The sequence below is a fragment of the Lycium barbarum genome, chromosome 3 (assembly GCF_019175385.1).
Source record: "Lycium barbarum isolate Lr01 chromosome 3, ASM1917538v2, whole genome shotgun sequence".
NCBI lineage: Eukaryota > Viridiplantae > Streptophyta > Magnoliopsida > Solanales > Solanaceae > Lycium > Lycium barbarum.
In genome coordinates, this window is record NC_083339.1 from 96,005,636 (window position 1) to 96,024,945 (window position 19,310).

Sequence of the window (19,310 nt, forward strand, 5' to 3'; positions counted from 1 at the left end):
GTTATTGATTGTTGTAGCCCTGTGTGGCATTGTACTGTGTTGTTGGGCTGGGCTGTGTGGTAGGTTGGTAGTAGTGTGACTATAAAGGAGACTGCCAAAATCTCTGTACACTTCTTAGGGTACTAACATTCTAGGACGAATGTTTCTAAATGGGGGAGGATGTTACACGCCGTACTTTTATACGTTAAGTTTCTTCATGAGTTGGTTGCTATAGATTCGGAGAGCAGAGTTATCTTCGAGGTTATATGAGATTAGGTCCAATAATATATATATATATATATATAAATGGCCAGTATTTTCAAGTCGGTTCCAGTTTTGTTTTTATATATAATTCGTATACTTATCATTTTAACTCATTTTCTCCACTTCCCCTGATCTTCAACCTTCTACAAAATCCTCTAAAACATATCTAGTCAATTCCTAAGAAAAATCAAGGATCAAAAGAGAAGATCAAGTGTTTAAAGGTTCTAAAGTGATTATGGAAGCTTGTTTCTCCTCTTGGTTGTGGTTTTGGAGGATACTTCAAGGTGAAGCACTCTTGGAATTGTTGTGTTCTTGAGTTTTGTGGTAAGATTCTATCTTAACTCCATGTTTATGAATTTGTATGATGGTTATGCTAGGATTGGAGGAAAAAAGTTGAAGGGAAGGTTCAAATATGAACTTGAGATTATGTTAAGATGTAATCTAACTTGAGTCATGTTGTTAATGTGTTTTTGAGCTATAATCTTGTTGTGAAGAGAGTAGTTGGTGTTGAGATTGTACTAAGGATGTTGTACTTGGTATTAATGGAAGAAGAAAGTGTATAAATGTCGTATATCAATTATATAGGGGGGTTGTTTTGATGTAAATCTTGGGGAGAGTAGTGATGTGAAATTAAAAAGACTTATATGAAGTTGTTGCTGTGTTTTTGGCTGATAAGTGTACTATAGTGACTAAGGAGATTGGAACACTAGCTCGACAGTTTCATTGTGGTATTTTTTTTTTTTGACGACTTGACGTATGTTAAGGCTAACTTTCCTTTTCTTGGTATGATCCTTATGAACGAAATGTAAACGTAACGCTACTCCATAATGATTCCATTCTTAGTGGCTAGGGATGTTCCATGTTGATTCATGTTCTAGTAATGTTGTTCAGTACATGTTTGTTCAGATTCAGTATGATTCATAGTCACTTATTGATGAAAATGCTATCTTATAACAATGTTCGGAGATATAACGAAAATACATCACTCCGACAGATTCAAGATGTACTCTTATCATATTCATGCATTGCATTATATAGATGTATAGACCTATAACCCCAAAGGCATTATTTACGCGTATATTATGTATTATTTATATGGGGTATGGGGAAGGTTATGACATTATATACGCACTAACACCTGATCAGCTGGTCACATAATGATGGTGCCCACAGAGGCCGATATGGTGATGATGATGCCCACAGAGGACGATATTATATGATGGGGTGCCCACAAAGGCTTGACAGGCATTATATACGCATATATATGTATACATACAGTAGTTATGGATATCATTAGCCCCAGATGCAGTTCAGACATACAGGTTGCATTCATTTCATCCTATGTACTTTTATGTCTCCTTCGTGTTACTTTCGTGCCTTACATGCTTAGTACTTTGTCCTTACTGACGTCCCTTTTCTGGGGGCGCTGCATTTCATGCCCACAAGTTCAGGTAGATAGGTTGATGATCCACCTTCGGAGGTAGCTGCTCAGCTGATATTGGAGCACTCCTCTTGTTCTGGAGTTGCTGTTGTGTCTTGGTACGTTATACTTTTGTGTACATATAGGTATGGCGGGGCTCTGTCCCTACCTTGTTATGTCATGCACTTTATTAGAGGCTTGTAGACAATGTGGTATAGTCAGACGCTGTGTGGCCCACTTGGCCTACATTTTTTTTACAGTCATATATGATGGCCTTGTCTTCTTGTATATTTTGTTCAGCATACTGACATTGTATTTATGTTCGGGCTTATCCCTTTTCAACATATTTCTCATATGATCTAGCAGATTTCTATCGGATGACCCTCGTGATCCACACTTGGTTATGATTATCATATGAAAGCATGATTAGCGGTGCTTGGCAGGTAGGACTCGGTGCCCGTCATGGCCCTCCGGTTTGGTTCGTGACAGTTTGACTAGTTACTACCGTCAGTTTGTGAAAGGGCTTGTTTCGATTGCTTCTCTCCTAAGTCGATTGACTCAAAAGAAGGTACCTTTTTAGTGATCTGATGCTTGTGAAGACAGCTTCCAAAAGCTTAAGACCATGTTGACTATAGCCCCAATTTTTGGCATTACCCGTGGAGGGTAAAGATTTCTCCGTGTAAATTAGCCAGTTCATGATTCAAAGAGATTAGAATTCGCTCTCTTCTCTCACTTTATGCAAACCGTAAAAAGTGAACAAACCCTACTTTAATGTTAGTCGCTACCAGCCAATCACCACCGGTGGTTGCCCATGATATTGCTTCATCGTCCCAATTCCCTCCTTTGAACCCCCACAACACCAACTACCTTGTAAAATAACCCTAATCCAGTACTAAACGTAGACAAAACCCTATCATATGCCAATCTAGTTTATCTAAAACACTTGAATCATGACATGCAGACGTCCAAAAATGATATTGAACCTATTGAGGTCAAAAAAGTAGAGATAAAGGATGGAAAACGTGTGGTTAGATTGACAGAGGCTAAGGTTTTACGTATGAACTCCATTGAAGAACTCAACTACACAGTGGTAGGAAAATTTTCATATGGATGGCCAGAGTTGGAGGAGCTGAGAGTGTAAATTCCAAAACAATGTGGTACCAAAGGTAGATGTAGGGTTGGTTTATTTAGACATCGTCATATTCTAATGAGGTTTGATCTATTGGAAGATTTTATTACGATGACTTTTAAAGGTGTTCACACTATTAATTCAAAGGATGGGTATTATTATCCTATGAGACCATTGATATATGATCCTATGTTTAAAATTGAAGAAGAAACAAAAAAAGCTATGGATTGGATTTCTTTTCCACATCTATTGCCAACTTTCTTTGTTAAAGAATCATTATTTTCTTTGGCATCAGCAGTTGGCAAGCCATTACAATTGGATATGGCTACTATTAATAAAACTATACCTAGTTGTGCGGGGGTCAAGGTGTTGGTGGATTTGCTTGATGATCTCCCTGATTTTGTAACAATGGATATTATTGATGAGGACAATAACAAGTCTAGGGAAGTTGTTGTTAAGATACAATACGATGTGTTGCCCAAATATTGTAAAAAATGCATGCTACAAGGTCATAATGAAAAGGGTTGTAGAATTCTTCATCCTAAATTAAGAACTGTTACATCAACTGATAAAGAAGTGGAGGATGGGAAGCAAAATGGTGAAGTGATTTTGTAAGACTGATAGTAGTGCATGGAATAAATTTAGGCATGACAAGTATTTAACTCGTGGGAGGGTTTTTGGAAATGCTGTCAAGTTTAACCCCGTTAAAGATAATAGAATGCTAGCAAAGGAAAATGTCTCAGGGAATTCCAATGAGGTAGGCAATGATCAGGCTAGGAATGTGATAACTACTCAAAACAAGTTTAAAATTTTAGGAAATGAAAAGGAGACAAAGGAGGATGGTGAGGAAGGCATCAAAGACCAAACAAAATCTGATCTTGTTGATGATAATGATTAAACAAGGTCTGGTTTGGTGTTAAAATAGTAGAGAGATTGATAAGTGAGGCTATTCAAAGAGATGAGAAGGAATTTAGACATTCAGCTGCTAAGGATGATAATTTGGATGTTCAAAAGATGGATCAGGTACCTGTGGAAGATAAGAAGGTGGATGGAAAGGAGGTTACTCCAGCTGTTGATATGTTGGCAAGAAATACTCTATCTCCCTCAAAATGGGGTGATAGAGTAAACATGAAATGCTGCAGGATAAAGAAGATGGAGAGCATATGAAAAACCTGATTAATGCAGACAAGAAAAGTAGAGAGGAAGCTATAAAGGAGGGAAAGGATTTAGATCCCCCAGCAAATGTTTTAGTGAATCAGCAGTTTCAAGAAGTGGTGCAGTGTCATAATAATATCGGAGAGACCATTCAATCTAAATGGTACCCTCCTAGATCACCAGAGGTTCAGTCAGAAGATGTTATCTCAGCAAAGCAGTGGGAGAAGCAAAAAAGTCAAGTGGTGGGAAAGTTTCTCCTTTGAACAAAAACTCTCCAATGAGAAATTTGCATGATTTGGTTTCTCAAAATATAGCAGAGGAGTTCAAGCAGCCATCAGGGAAAATAGATGATAATGTGATTAAAGATGTTATATCCCGTAATTTTGCACATTCGGATAAATTGAAATAATTGTGACTTATGAGAGGTAAGGAATATTTTGATTTTAGTTAATACACATGTTGTTCGTGAAAAATATTGATGTGGAAATATGGAGGAAGGCCGAGGGCAAAATTGGGAATTTTGGAAATTAGCTTCGGGAATTACAAAAAAATAGCCACAAGTAATTGGGCTCAAAAAAAAAATCCCAAACCCATAGAGTGGCCGGCCATGGCTAGAAAAAAGAAAAAAAAATTGTCCCAAGCCCATGTAATTAAATCCATGTGTTAAATAAGGTAAAAGGGCCATAAGCCTCTTCATTATGCAAGAAGCTTCAAGAAAAAAAAAATGGAGAGCAAGCATTAAGGCCTATTCGGCCAAGTACACCAAAAACATTAAGCCCTCTATTTTGATCACAAAAAATATTTTCTCCTAGCAATCCTACTAATTTGAAGGTCCTCTCTAACATGGGAAAGTTGTTGGAGCAAGAGAAACACTTATTCTTGCAAAATCACAACTTTAGCTAAGTAGAGAAGTTGAGAAGAAAAGGTAAGATTTAATCTCTTTTTATATGTTATGAAGAGTTTGTTTATGTTGTAGTATGTAGAAATGGATAGAAATCATGAAAATATGGAAGCTTGCATGGTGGTTGTGTGTAAGCATATGGGTCGTGTGTGTGTGTTGTGTGTAGGGAGGATGGAACAATTTCTATGTAGTAATTTGATTGTTGTAGATATGTATTCTATGATGGAAATGAGAATTTGATGATTTAAATTGATGTTGGAAATGTTATGGGTTGATTTGGAAGCCAATAGGATGTTAGTGTCGTTTCTTTAATTGTGAGAATAATGTCGTTAGAATGTGTGTTGTTGGGATAGTCCATAAATTTGGAAGCAAGAAATGCATTAAAATTGTTTCTAGGGAAGTTGGGGAGTTTTCGGGTGAATTATGGTTTTGGTGGAATTTTTATATATTTTGTAGAATGATATGAAATGCTTTCGAATTGTATTTTAATGATCTTGAATTAGTAAATCAATATGAAAACGTTGATATTGGTTTGAAAGTGTGAAGTTGGAGTAGAAGTTGTTGCATTATGTAGAAATGGAGACTATTTATGTTAGAGTGTGTTTTGTATTGATTGTTGGTGTTGTTGGTATTACTGTGGGTGTTGTTGTTGACATTTTGGCCGAGTTAAATTCTCGGGGATGGCGCATTTACAGAGGAAATGCTGCCGAAATTTTTGTTGGCAAATGTTAATTCAAGATTGAACTTCTAAAGGCTCTAATCAATGTTTGGTAAATGTGACCAATTGTAGATTTTGGAGAGTTTGGAACTTGAAGTTGGAGAAGCGTAAGAAGCGGAAAAGGTATGTAAAGCTCTACTTTTTCTTTCTTTGGCATGTCCTAGTTATGATAGGCTATGATACAAACCTCGGGGATAACTCTACTCCTTAGAAATCCGAGCCAAATTTGACCCGTATTCATTCAATACAATTGAATTAAGTACTTTATGTTTTGTTGGAAAAGCAGCTTGAACCTTTGTAATTCTTCCAAACGGAATCAAATTGTCCTAAAACTTCCATAGATGACTCTATAAAGTCTAATGTTCGTAATTTTGGAACGCCACCTCGACTTGACCCGAGGTGGGCCCACAATTTTCGAGACCTTTTTGCATTATTCTATTTGACTTATTTCCGTACGGTAATTAAAGGAAACTTTTGGCTAATGTTTCGATTACTGAATAATAGTTATTTTAACTACTCCACTGAGTTCTGTGATATATTTTGATATGTACAAACGATCTCAGAAGTTTTGCTTGACATAATCTGTCGTAACATCCGAAAGGTACGTACTATGACTATCGTTTGGTTCCTTCTCTAAATGATTTACCGTTCGAATTATTCTATCGAGTTCTTGTAAATATTTTATGATGTATATGGTTTCGCACTACTCTGCTCGTGCGTACTCTATTATGTCGTTTGCCAAGTCCCGGCCGTATGTTATTATTCGTACTATGTTAATTTTGGTCCTAATGTGTATGTTATGGATATGTATATTATATTATGGATCGGGTCGTACGTTCCACGGCAGTATATGATATGTATATATATGGATCGGGCCATACGTTCCACGACAGTATATATTATATTATGGATCTGGTCGTACGTTCCACGGCAGTATATATTATATTATGGACCGGGCCGAACGTTCCTCGGTAGTATATGTTATGTATATATATATATATATATATGGATCGGGCCGTACGTTCCTCGACAGTGTTATAAAATGTTATATGTGGATCGGGCCGTACGTTCCTCGGCACTATCAGGTTACATATGGATCGGTTATGTGTACATGTATATGCTGACATAGGATGATGGCACGCATGATCTGTATTTGGAAAATAAGTATTTTGGTACTCTAGATGATTTGTTTCTTTTCGGTACTTTTCTGACATTTGACATCGGTAAGTATGATGTACGTTCGGAAAATAAGCACCGTAGTATTCTGATTAATGTACTTACTTTCTTGTACCATTGTTCCGGATATGTTTCTATTTTCTGTATTTCATGCTTTACATACTCAGTACATATTCCGTACTGACCCCCTTTCTTCGGGGGCTGCGTTTCATGCCGCACAAGTACTCCCAGATGAGTTGAAGATATTATAGAAGATGTTCCAGCGGAGATGGCAAGCTCCATTTGCTCCTGGAGAACTGTCGAGTCAGAGTATATGTATTAGGGGTTCTGTTTAATGTTAGAGTCCGTGTAATTACATATTTGTTTGATTTGAAATTCACAAAAAAAAAATGTATATTTGTACAAGTTTTACTATGTATTACATTCTATTTGGTTTGAAAGTTCGAAAGGAGTATTTATGTAATAAGAGTCAGCGGGTTCGCTCAGCTCCAATTAGGGGACGGGTGCCCATCACACCCTAGTAAGGTTAGGGTGTGACAACAAAGATGCAGACTCAGTGCTAGATTCTCCTTCCAAAACAACTATAAAGGGGGAAAGAAAGGAAAAAAACAGGTCCAGCACAAGTTCAAGCACCAGTTAGAGTGTTGTCAAAGAGAACTGCTTCTAAAGCTACTGTTAAATGATGAAAGCTTTCATATGGAATATAAGGACTGTGAGAACTCAACAAGCTTTTCATGTATTAATAATGTTGCACAGACATCATAAACTCTGTTTTATTGCTTTGATGGAGCCTTTTCAACAAGCAAGATGTATTGATAAATATAGAAGGAAATTAGGAATGACTTATGTTGGAGTCAACAATACAGGAATAATTTGGAACTTTATAGAGGACAAAGTTGATGTAGAGGTGATTTGTATTATGTTATAAAGTCCGTGTAATTACAGATTTGTTTGATTTGAAATTCACAAAAAAAAAATGTATTTTTGTACAAGTTTTACTATGTATTACATTCTATTTGGTTTGAAAGTTCGAAAGGAGTATTTATGTAATAAGAGTCAGCGGGTTCGCTCGGCTCCAATTAGGGGACGGGTGCCCATCACACCCTAGTAAGGTTAGGGTGTGACAACAAAGATGCAGACTCAGTGCTAGATTCTCCTTCCAAAACAACTATAAAGGGGGAAAGAAAGGAAAAAAACAGGTCCAGCACAAGTTCAAGCACCAGTTAGAGTGTTGTGAAAGAGAACTGCTTCTAAAGCTACTGTTAAATGATGAAAGCTTTCATATGGAATATAAGGACTGTGAGAACTCAACAAGCTTTTCATGTATTAATAATGTTGCACAGACATCATAAACTCTGTTTTATTGCTTTGATGGAGCCTTTTCAACAAGCAAGATGTATTGATAAATATAGAAGGAAATTAGGAATGACTTATGTTGGAGTAAACAATACAGGAATAATTTGGAACTTTATAGAGGACAAAGTTGATGTAGAGGTGATTTGTGTTATGTTATAAAGTCCGTGTAATTACAGATTTGTTTGATTTGAAATTCAAAAAAAAAATGTATATTTCTGCAAGTTTTACTATGTATTACATTATTTTTGGTTTGAAAGTTCGAAAGGAGTATTTATGTAATAAGAGTCAGCGGGTTCGCTCGGCTCCAATTAGAGGACGGGTGCCCATCACACCCTAGTAAGGTTAGGGTGTGACAACAAAGATGCAGACTCAGTGCTAGATTCTCCTTCCAAAACAACTATAAAGGGGGAAAGAAAGGAAAAAAACAGGTCCAACACAAGTTCAAGCACCAGTTAGAGTGTTGTCAAAGAGAACTGCTTCTAAAGCTACTGTTAAATGATGAAAGCTTTCATATGGAATATAAGGTCTGTGAGAACTCAACAAGCTTTTCATATATTAATAATGTTGCACAGGCATCATAAACTCTGTTTTATTGCTTTGATGGAGCCTTTTCAACAAGCAAGATGTATTGATAAATATAGAAGGAAATTAGGAATGACTTATGTTGGAGTAAACAATACAGGAATAATTTGGAACTTTATAGAGGACAAAGTTGATGTAGAGGTGATTTGTATTATGTTATAAAGTCTGTGTAATTAAAAATTTGTTTGATTTGAAATTCACAAAAAAAATGTATATTTCTGCAAGTTTTATTATGTATTACATTCTATTTGGTTTGAAAGTTCGAAAGGAGTATTTATGTAATAAGAGTCAGCGGGTTCGCTCGGCTCCAATTAGGGGACGGGTGCCCATCACACCCTACTAAGGTTAGGGTGTGACAACAAAGATGCAGACTCAGTGCTAGATTCTCCGTCCAAAACAGCTATAAAGGGGGAAAGAAAGGAAAGAAAACAGGTCCAGCACAAGTTCAAGCACCAGTTAGAGTGTTGTCAAAGAGAAATGCTTCTAAAGCTACTGTTAAATGATGAAAGCTTTCATATGGAATATAAGGTCTGTGAGAACTCAACAAGCTTTTCATGTATTAATAATGTTGCACAGACATCATGAACTCTGTTTTATTGCTTTGATGGAGCCTTTTCAACAAGCAAGATGTATTGATCAAAATAGAAGGAAATTAGGAATGACTTATGTTGGAGTAAACAATACAGGAATAATTTGGAACTTTATAGAGAACAAAGTTGATGTAGAGGTGATTTGTATTATGTTATAAAGTCCGTGTAATTACAGATTTGTTTGATTTGAAATTCACAAAAAAAATGTATATTTCTGCAAGTTTTACTATGTATTACATTCTATTTGGTTTGAAAGTTCTAAAGGAGTATTTATATAATAAGAGTCAGCGGGTTCGCTCGGCTCCAATTAGGGGACGGGTGCCCATCACACCCTAGTAAGGTTAGGGTTTGACAACAAAGATGCAGACTCAGTGCTAGATTCTCCTTCCAAAACAGTTGTAAAGGGGGAAAGAAAGGAAATAAAATAGGTCCAGCACAAGTTCAAGCACCAGTTAGAGTGTTGTCAAAGAAAACTGCTTCTAAAGCTACTGTTAAATGATGAAAGCTTTCATATGGAATATAAGGTCTGTGAGAACTCAACAAGCTTTTCATGTATTAATAATGTTGCACAGACATCATAAACTCTGTTTTATTGCTTTGATGGAGCCTTTTCAACAAGCAAGATGTATTGATAAATATAGAAGGAAATTAGGAATGACTTATGTTGGAGTAAACAATACAGGAATAATTTGGAACTTTATAGAGGACAAAGTTGATGTAGAGGTGATTTGTATTATGTTATAAAGTCCGTGTAATTACAGATTTGTTTGATTTGAAATTCACAAAAAAAATGTATATTTCTACAAGTTTTACTATGTATTACATTCTATTTGGTTTGAAAGTTCGAAAGGAGTATTTATGTAATAAGAGTCAGCGGGTTCGCTCGGCTCCAATTAGGGGACGGGTTCCCATCACACCCTAGTAAGGTTAGGGTGTGACAACAAAGATGCAGACTCCGTGCTAGATTCTCCTTCCAAAACAGCTATATAGGGGGAAAGAAAGGAAAGAAAACAGGTCCAGCACAAGTTCAAGCACCAGTTAGAGTGTTGTCAAAGAGAACTGCTTCTAAAGCTACTGTTAAATGATGAAAGCTTTCATATGGAATATAAGGTCTGTGAGAACTCAACAAGCTTTTCATATATTAATAATGTTGCACAGACATCATAAACTCTGTTTTATTGCTTTGATGGAGCTTTTTCAACAAGCAAGATGTATGTATAAATATAGAAGGAAATTAGGAATGACTTATGTTGGAGTAAACAATACAGGAATAATTTGGTACTTTATAGAGGACAAAGTTGATGTAGAGGTGATTTGTATTATGTTATAAAGTTCGTGTAATTACAGATTTGTTTGATTTGAAATTCACAAAAAAAATGTATATTTCTGCAAGTTTTACTATATATTACATTCTATTTAGTTTGAAAGTTCGAAAGGAGTATTTATGTAATAAGAGTCAGCGGGTTCGCTCGGCTCCAATTAGGGGACGGGTGCCCATCACACCCTAGTAAGGTTAGGTTGTGACAACAAAGATGCAGACTCAGTGCTAGATTCTCCTTCCAAAACAGCTATAAAGGGGGAAAGAAAGGAAAGAAAACAGGTCCAGCACCAGTTAGAGTGTTGTCAAAGAGAACTGCTTCTAAAGCTACTGTTAAATGATGAAAGCTTTCATATGGAATATAAGGTCTGTGAGAACTCAACAATCTTTTCATATATTAATAATGTTGCACAGACATCATAAACTCTGTTTTATTGCTTTGATGGAGCCTTTTCAACAAGCAAGATGTATTGATAAATATAGAAGGAAATTAGGAATGACTTATGTTGGAGTAAACAATACATGAATAATTTGGTACTTTATAGAGGACAAAGTTGATGTAGAGGTGATTTTTGATACTGTACAACAAGTTTCCTTAAAACTGGTTTTCCTAGATCTGAATAAAACCTTTGTCATCACACTAGTTTATACAAAATGTGATGAAAGCGAAAGATTACAATTATGGGAGGACATATATAATATAGCAGGTTCCAGAAATTCTCCATGGTTAGTTGGAAGGGACTTCAATGTTGTGTTGCATGAAGATGAGAAAATAGGTGGGATTCATGTTCAGCCTCAAGACTATGAAGACTTTGCCTATTGTGGGAATTCTTATGAACTATTGGAAACTGGTTTTAAAGGGAGTCATTTTACTTGGTGGAATGGTAGAGGAGGTGTTGATTGTATTTTTGAGAGATTGGATAGAATTTTCTTCAATCAACAGTTTCAGCAATGGTTTGCTGATATTGAAATAGAGCATTTGGCAAGAACTGGCTCTGACCATGCTCATGTACCCATCTCTTTGAAGGAGCAGGGTCAGGTGGTGATAAGGCCCTTTAAATTCTTAAAATTCTGGACAGAACACAAAGATTTTCTATATGTTGTTAGCAATAATTGGGCCTCAGAGGTGACAGGGATTCTTTTATTTTGTTTAAACAAAATTTAAAGCATCTAAAAGGTATTCTATCTGCATGGAGTAAGGAGGTATATGGTGATATTTTCAAGCAGCTGATGATTAAAGAAGAAATAGTCAGGCTCAAGGAAGAGTTATTTGAGACTGATCCTTCCCCTATGAACAGAATGGTTCTCCAACAGGCTCATGCTGAACTCAAAAAGTATTTACACTTTGAGGAGGAATTCTGGAAGCAAAAGGCAAATGTAACATGGTTTGCAGAAGGTGACAGGAATACTAGATTATTTCATAATCTAGTAATTGGTAGGAGAAAGATATTAGTAAAAATAATTCAGAATGCTAATGGTGATTGGTTAGAAGAAGCTTCAAACACGGCTAGGGAAGCAGAAAGTTTCTTTAAGAAATAGTTCTCACAGGAGGAGGAATCTGCTGATTTTAGTTTACTGAATCACATTCAGGCTATGGTAACTGAGGATGACAACTTAACTTTGGTGACTTTGATTGATATAGAAGAAGTTAAAAGTGTAGTGTTTGCAATGAACGGTGACAGTTCATGTGGTCCTGAGGGTTTTTCTGGTGCTTTCTTCCAAATCTATTGGAATATAGTGGGGGCTGATGTGTTCAAAATTGTTAAAGCCTTTTATGAAGGTTTTACTCTTCCAAAGTCAGTTACACATACTAATCTGGTGTTGCTGTCTAAGAAGAATGATGTACAGACTTATGCTAATATGAGGCCTATAAGCTTAAGTAACTTTATTAATAAAGTTATTTCAAGAGTTGTGCACGGAAGATTGGAATATGTACTGCCTAAGCTCATCTCTACAAACCAATCAATTTTTGTGAAGGGAAGCATAATTGAGAATGTTTTGCTTACTCAAGAAATTGTCACAGATATTAGGAAAAGGGCCAGACCTGCTAATGTGATAATAAAGCTTGATATGGCAAAGGCATATGATAGGGTATCTTGGTTGTTCTTGATCAGAGTTCTCAAAAAGATGGGATTTGCAGATGATTTTGTTGACATGATCTGGAGACTGATTGCAAATAATTGGTGTTCAGTAATGTTGAATGGTCAGCCATATGGTTTCTTTCACTCTACTAGAGGGGTTTAGCAGGGTGACCCTTTGTCACCATTATTATTTATACTTGCTGCTAAAGTACTGTCAAGAGCCTTGAACAACCTATTTGAATGTCACGACCCAGCCCCGTGGGCCATGACTAGTGCCCGAGCTGGACACTCGTATAGTTAAATATAGATAAACTGATTCTTAAGAACAATATGGAAACTTGCAAAAGAACCCCAACGGTTCATTACTACATCATACGTATATATATAGATAACCTGTCTCCTGAGGAGTCACAACTGACCAAAACATAATATGATACGCAAGCCGACAAGGCTGTCACAACATATCAATACCATAAGCAAGCTAACAAGGCTTCCACAACATGTCAACACCATACGTAAGCCGACAAGGCTGTCATTACATATCAATACCATACGCGAGCCATATAGACACAGCTGAACAAAACTTATACACAACCCACACATATGTCTACAGACCTCTAAGAGTATCGATAGTGAAATATGATGGGACAGGGCCCCGCCGTACCCCTAGATAAACATATTTATATACATCAAAAGATCTGTACCAAAGTCTAGGCTCCGGAACAATGGAGCTTTCCAAGACAGCTGAGTAGAAATCCTAAGCTGGAGGATCATCAAATCGAGTATCTATACCTGCGGGCATGAAACGCAGCCCCCCGAAGAAAGGGGGTCAGTACGAGATATGTACGGAGTATATAAAGCATGAAATACGGTAAATAGGATCCTGACTGAAATAAAGATCACAAGCGACAAGTATGGCATTCAAAATACCGATACACTTGCCTTATGAAATGTAAATCGTGCATATCAATATCATATATCATACCCGACCCATTATGGGACTCGGTGACATAATCATATCATCATATATATATATATATATATACCGTACCTGGCCCTCTAGTGAGGGACTCGGTGAATAAAGTCATCACATGCCATCCTTTGCGCCATAATCACATTATCATATCGTCATATCATCATATCGTCATATATATATATATATATATATATATATATATACCGTACCCGACCCTCTAGTAAGGGACTCGGTGAACAATGCAGTGAAACTGTGCACGAAAACATACCCGGCCCGGGACTCGGTGAGAGATATATTGAGGCATGCACGAGCAAAGTAGTGAGCAACCATATGCAAACTAAGTCATATTTGAGACTCAACAGAATAATCAAAATGAACTTATCATTTGAAAATCAAGACAATAATCATATCAAGTACCTTTCGAGTGTCACTATGGATTATATCAAAATAGAACTTCTGGAATCATAGACACGTATCAGGACATAATAAAATAAGTTCTGGGAACCAAGAACATTAGCCATCCTAGTGGCTCTTAGAATAGGAACTTCTTTGGAATCATATACACGTTGTCCGTTTGTTTCATAAAGATCATGCCAAAAAGAAGGAAAGGATAACTTTACATACTTGTTATAGGTTAACCGTAACCAAGTTCGCTTCGTCGCCCCTTTAGCCTATTTAATATGAAAGTAATACGATTTTTAATAAACTACGACTTTCCAGCTTATAAATCTACAACCAATCATTTATAGGAATCATTTCTTAGTTCATACTTTTCGATTTGTATTTTGATTAGTTAAGAACCTAACGGAAATCGGGCAGCATTTCCTCTATATAACTCGCCTAACCCGAACTTCCAATCAATCTCCTGTTATCGCAGCAATACCAACAACAACAATAATAGAAATATTCATATCAAATCCTCAAAATCCAGCCCATAAACAACTCAAACAACCCAATAACCTTTCTTAATCCTTTTCCAATCCAAATCATTAACATCTAATCCAATTCATGTCTCAATAATCTCATAAAAACAACTACAACTTAATTGGATTGGGTCTACTTATACAACTTAAAAATAACTCCAATTCTGCCCAATTACACGCTAACAATAATCATGTAATTTTCTTACTTCCAATTTCGTCTAGTACACTTTAATCTCTCCATTACAACATCATTAACTCCAATTACACTTCAAGAAAAGGAAATCTTACCTCAAATTAGCTAGGACAAATTCTAAAATTTCCCGCACCAATTGCACCACTTCTTTTCCTCAATTCAATATTCCGATGTCACTGCCTCCCTTGAACGTCTACAGCACCTTAGAGACTTAATTTAGAAGAAAAAAAAATTAAACCATGGCTGGCCGTGAACAGTGGCAGCCATGGATATTCATGCTCCATTCTCTCAATCAATCTGTCTCTAATTCAACAAATTTTCAATGGAAATGTGATGAAAAATGGTGATATTGAATCATATTATGTTATTTATAGGTAGCCTAATAACCCTACACGTGCCCCACTTTGATGATTCATCAATTATATATATATATATATATTTAAACGGTGGGGCCCACTTAATTGACTAATTAGCTAACTTAATTAATCTTAATTAATCACTAATCCCCACTTAATAATCTAATCATGGTTAATTAATCCCTAAACTCCAATAATATTTCTATACTTATTGAAATTTATAAACAAATCGTGCACTAATTAAAATCGAGGATTAAAAGCACTTTATTTCATATCCCAAAATAATCTCGTCCTTAACTTATGTCGATTAGCTTACGAATAATTCGACGTACAAAATACGGGGTATAACATTGAAGATCCTATGTTTAGAGGCTATGGCATGCCTAAGTGGAGTGCTGATTTAAATCACTTGGCATATGCAGATGACACCTGGCTATGGCATGATAAACCATTGTGGATGCTGACAAGTACAGGGAAATTCACAGTGAGTAGTGCATGGGAAGTTATTATACAGAAAAAAATAGCAGCAATGGTTCTATAGAAACATATGGATCAAAGGCCTTCCTTTCAAGATAGCTTTCTTTTTATGGAGAGTATGGCATAGAAAGTTACCTGTTGATGATGTTTTGGCTTCTATGTGGATTATTATGGCTTCAATATGCAGATGTTGCATGGTTCCTCAACAAGAGACTATGATTCATCTATTTTTAACTAGGGAATTTACAGCAGAGATTTGGCAAATATTTCCAGCAGCAGGAGTTAGTGGTCCTTTTGTACAGATCAATCAAGCTGTCACTAAATGGTAGACAACAAAGTGCAACTCCAAGCTAAGGCCTCTTTATCAAGCATCTCCATCCATCATTATGTGGTATTTATGGAAAAGAAGAAATTCTATTGTGCATGGGGGAGGATATCTAAAAACCAAGTATTATATGGCATTAATCAGTAGCAGGTCCAACTTGCTAAACAAATTTATCCAGGCTTGACACTACCAAATAATTGGCCACAACTGGTGCAGGCTTTAGAAGTTCATCAGCCATATATCACGTGTACAACTATGCAGTGGTTAGTTCCTCTAATAGGTTAGTTCAAGTGTAACATATATGGGGCTTATAAGAGCAGCACTGGTCATAGTTCTTCAGATTTTTGTATAAGAGATAGTGCAGGGGACTTAATGTTTGCATGGGCAAGTACAATAGCAGAAACATCCTCTCTTGAGGCTGAGGCAAAGGCAATCTTAGAAGGAGTAATCTATTGTGCTAATAATCAGTTTTTCCCCTTATTACAGAAACAAACTCACTTGTCATGATAAAGGTGTTAGATGGGGAATGGAAAGTATTCATGGAGATTAATAAGATTCAGGAATGGAGAGAGAAAGGGCAACTCAAATGGCTCATATGTTTAGAGAAGGCAACAAACTAGCAGATTATTTGGCTAACATGGTTGTTCATTTTGCAGGTGTTCTTCAATATCATTCTTATCAGGATCTTCCAGCTGAGGCAAAGACTATTCCTTTAAGTGACAAAATGCAGATGCCAAGATTTAGATTCAAGACTTGGAAAACTAGGGAACCAGATTGAGCACAGCATCAAGCTGTATGATATTTCAGCATCATGCAGTAATTTTAGAATGCAGCATGAGAAGAGTAGCATGAGTCTCATGCCTAATACTTAGTTACTAGGGATGTTCTATTTAATGTGTGGTATTAACCTTTGGTTCATCCTATTGGAAGAATCTCCTTAGTAGCATTAGTTGTTGGTGGGACACTAATGAATATTCAGTAGGAATTGTCATAAAGTAAGTTTGGCAGCAAAAGCAGAAGCCGAATGATAGCTACAACATAGTTTCAACTTGAAGGATTTTTCATTTGGTTTTTTGATTCCATAAGCACCTGGTGAGAGCTTTGAGGTGACTTGAACTGGAATCAACCCAAGGTTGGAGAAGAAGAAGCAGCATGTTGTTTTTGCTTTTGTTTCTTGCATTTTTTACTGCTAATGATATTTTAGGCACTTTTGGCCAATTTTCTCTGTACATACTAGTTTGATTAATCAATTTCAACCAGCATGATGCTGGTTGCTTTGATTAAAAAAAAATATTTCTCTATGTATTGTCAGGCGTCGTATTATTGTTTAGGCACCGTGTTGATGCAATAAAGCAAGGTTATTGCTTATGCTTCTAGACTATTGATGATTCATGTGAATAACTACCCTACTCATGATTTGGAGTTAGGAGCGGTAGTCTTCGCTTTGAAGATTTGGAGACATTATTTGTATGGGGTCCATTGTGAGGTATTCACCGATCACCGCAGTCTACATCATGTGTTCAATTAGAGGTATCTCAATTCTAGACAACATAGATGGATGGAGCTACTTAAGGATTATGATATGACCATTCTATATCTTCCGGCAAAGCTAATATGGTAGCTAATGCATTGAGCTGAAAGGCAGTGAGTATGGGCAGTTTAGCTCGGTTGATTGCTTCGGATCGTCCTTTATCCATAGAGGTTCAGACTCTGGCTAACAGTCTTGTGCCACTTAATATTTTAGACTCGGTTAGGGTTTTAGCATGTGTCGAGGCTAGGTCGTCTCTCTTGGAGCAGATCAGGGCACAGCAGTTCGATGATGCTTAGCTATGTAAGATTCGTGATAAGGTGTTGAGTGGTGAGGCTAAGGAGGTCGTGCTTAATGATGAGGGGGTCTTGAGGATCAAGGGACGTGTGTTTGTTGCTCGTGTGGGTGGAGGCTCATAGTTCCAGGTATTTTATTCATCCGGGTGTGACCAAGATGCATCGTGATTTGAGACAACACTATTGGTGGGGCAAGATGAAGAGAGATATTGTAGATTTCATTACTTAGTGTTTGAATTGCCAACAAGTCACGTATGAGCATCCGAGACCTGGCAGTATGCTTCAGAGGATGCCCATTCTCGAGTGGAAGTAGGAGAGGATAGCCATGGATTTTGTTGTGGGTCTTTCGAAGACCTTGGGCAAGTATGATTCGGTTTTGGTTCATTGTGGATAGGTTGACTAAGTCTGCACATTTCATCCTAGTTCAGTTTAGTTATAATGTAGAGATGTTGGCCAGGATTTACATCCGAGAGATAGTGCGATTGCACGAGGTACCTATTTCCATCATTTTCGATCGACGGTACTCAGTTTACCTCCCATTTCTGGAAGACTTTGTCGATTAAGTTGGGTACTCAATTAGATCCTAGCACCGCGTTTCATCCAGAGACCGATGGTCCGTCCTAGAGGACCATTCAGGTACTTGAGGATATGTTGAGGGCTTGCGTTTTTTATTTTGGTGGTCATTGGGACCAATTTTTACCATTGGTAGAGTTCACGTACAATAATAGCTACCATTCGAGTATTGATATGGCAACATTCGAGGCTTTATATGGTAGGAGATGTCATTCTCCGATTGGGTGGTTTGATGCTTTTGAGGTAAGACCTTGGGGTATAGATTTGCTGAGGGATTCTTTGGACAAGGTGAAGCTGATTCAGGAAAAGGTTTTGGCAACTCAGAGTAGGCAATGTTGACACCTGATTTTTGACCTACCATAATTTATTTTGATTACTCAGGATCCTTGGATAATAAATAAGATAATTTTGCACACTCACAGAAATTCTGAATAATTTTAAACAATTATTCAGGTCACTATTTTACTTTCATAAATTATTAGGGGAACCTTCAAGGCACTATTAATTATTCATAAATATATCAGCAGTTTTACATCATTTTTATAATTTATCAGCAGCAGAACAATTTTAAATAATTGTTCATTTAATCCAGCAAAATCAAAGAAAATTAGATAAAAGGCGATTCGTTTTATTTTGTATCCAAGGACTTTGAATAATTAAGAGAATATACAATTTTACCCCTCAAGATTTAAATTATTACTATGTGTATATTTGTGCCAATTTTGGCGAAGTTGTTTTAAAATTGTGATTTTAGTTTAATTATTGTTATTCTTGCATAAATGACCACCTCGTAATTAGCCAATTCATGGTTCAACATAGCTGGGGGTCAATTTTGCAAAAGCTGAATTGTAAATGGCCTTAATTGAAATGTCCAAGCCATGGGCAAATAAATTAAGGACATTAACGCAGAATAGCTTTAATTGGTTAAATTAATTATCAAAATAAGCCTATATTTGCAAATGGGTAGTTGCAAGGGTATTTCTGCAATTGATTA

General features: G+C 36.6%; 1 protein-coding gene across 1 annotated transcript; it reads left to right on the forward strand.

The window, feature by feature from the left end:
• Positions 1–4,224: 4,224 nt before the first annotated feature.
• LOC132631038 (uncharacterized) lies at positions 4,225–12,127 on the forward strand. The gene is made up of 3 exons (XM_060346636.1): positions 4,225–4,324; positions 11,134–11,627; positions 11,756–12,127. The coding sequence occupies exons 1-3, from the start codon at positions 4,225–4,227 to the stop codon at positions 12,125–12,127; spliced, it is 966 nt and encodes a 321-aa protein (XP_060202619.1).
• Positions 12,128–19,310: the final 7,183 nt, after the last annotated feature.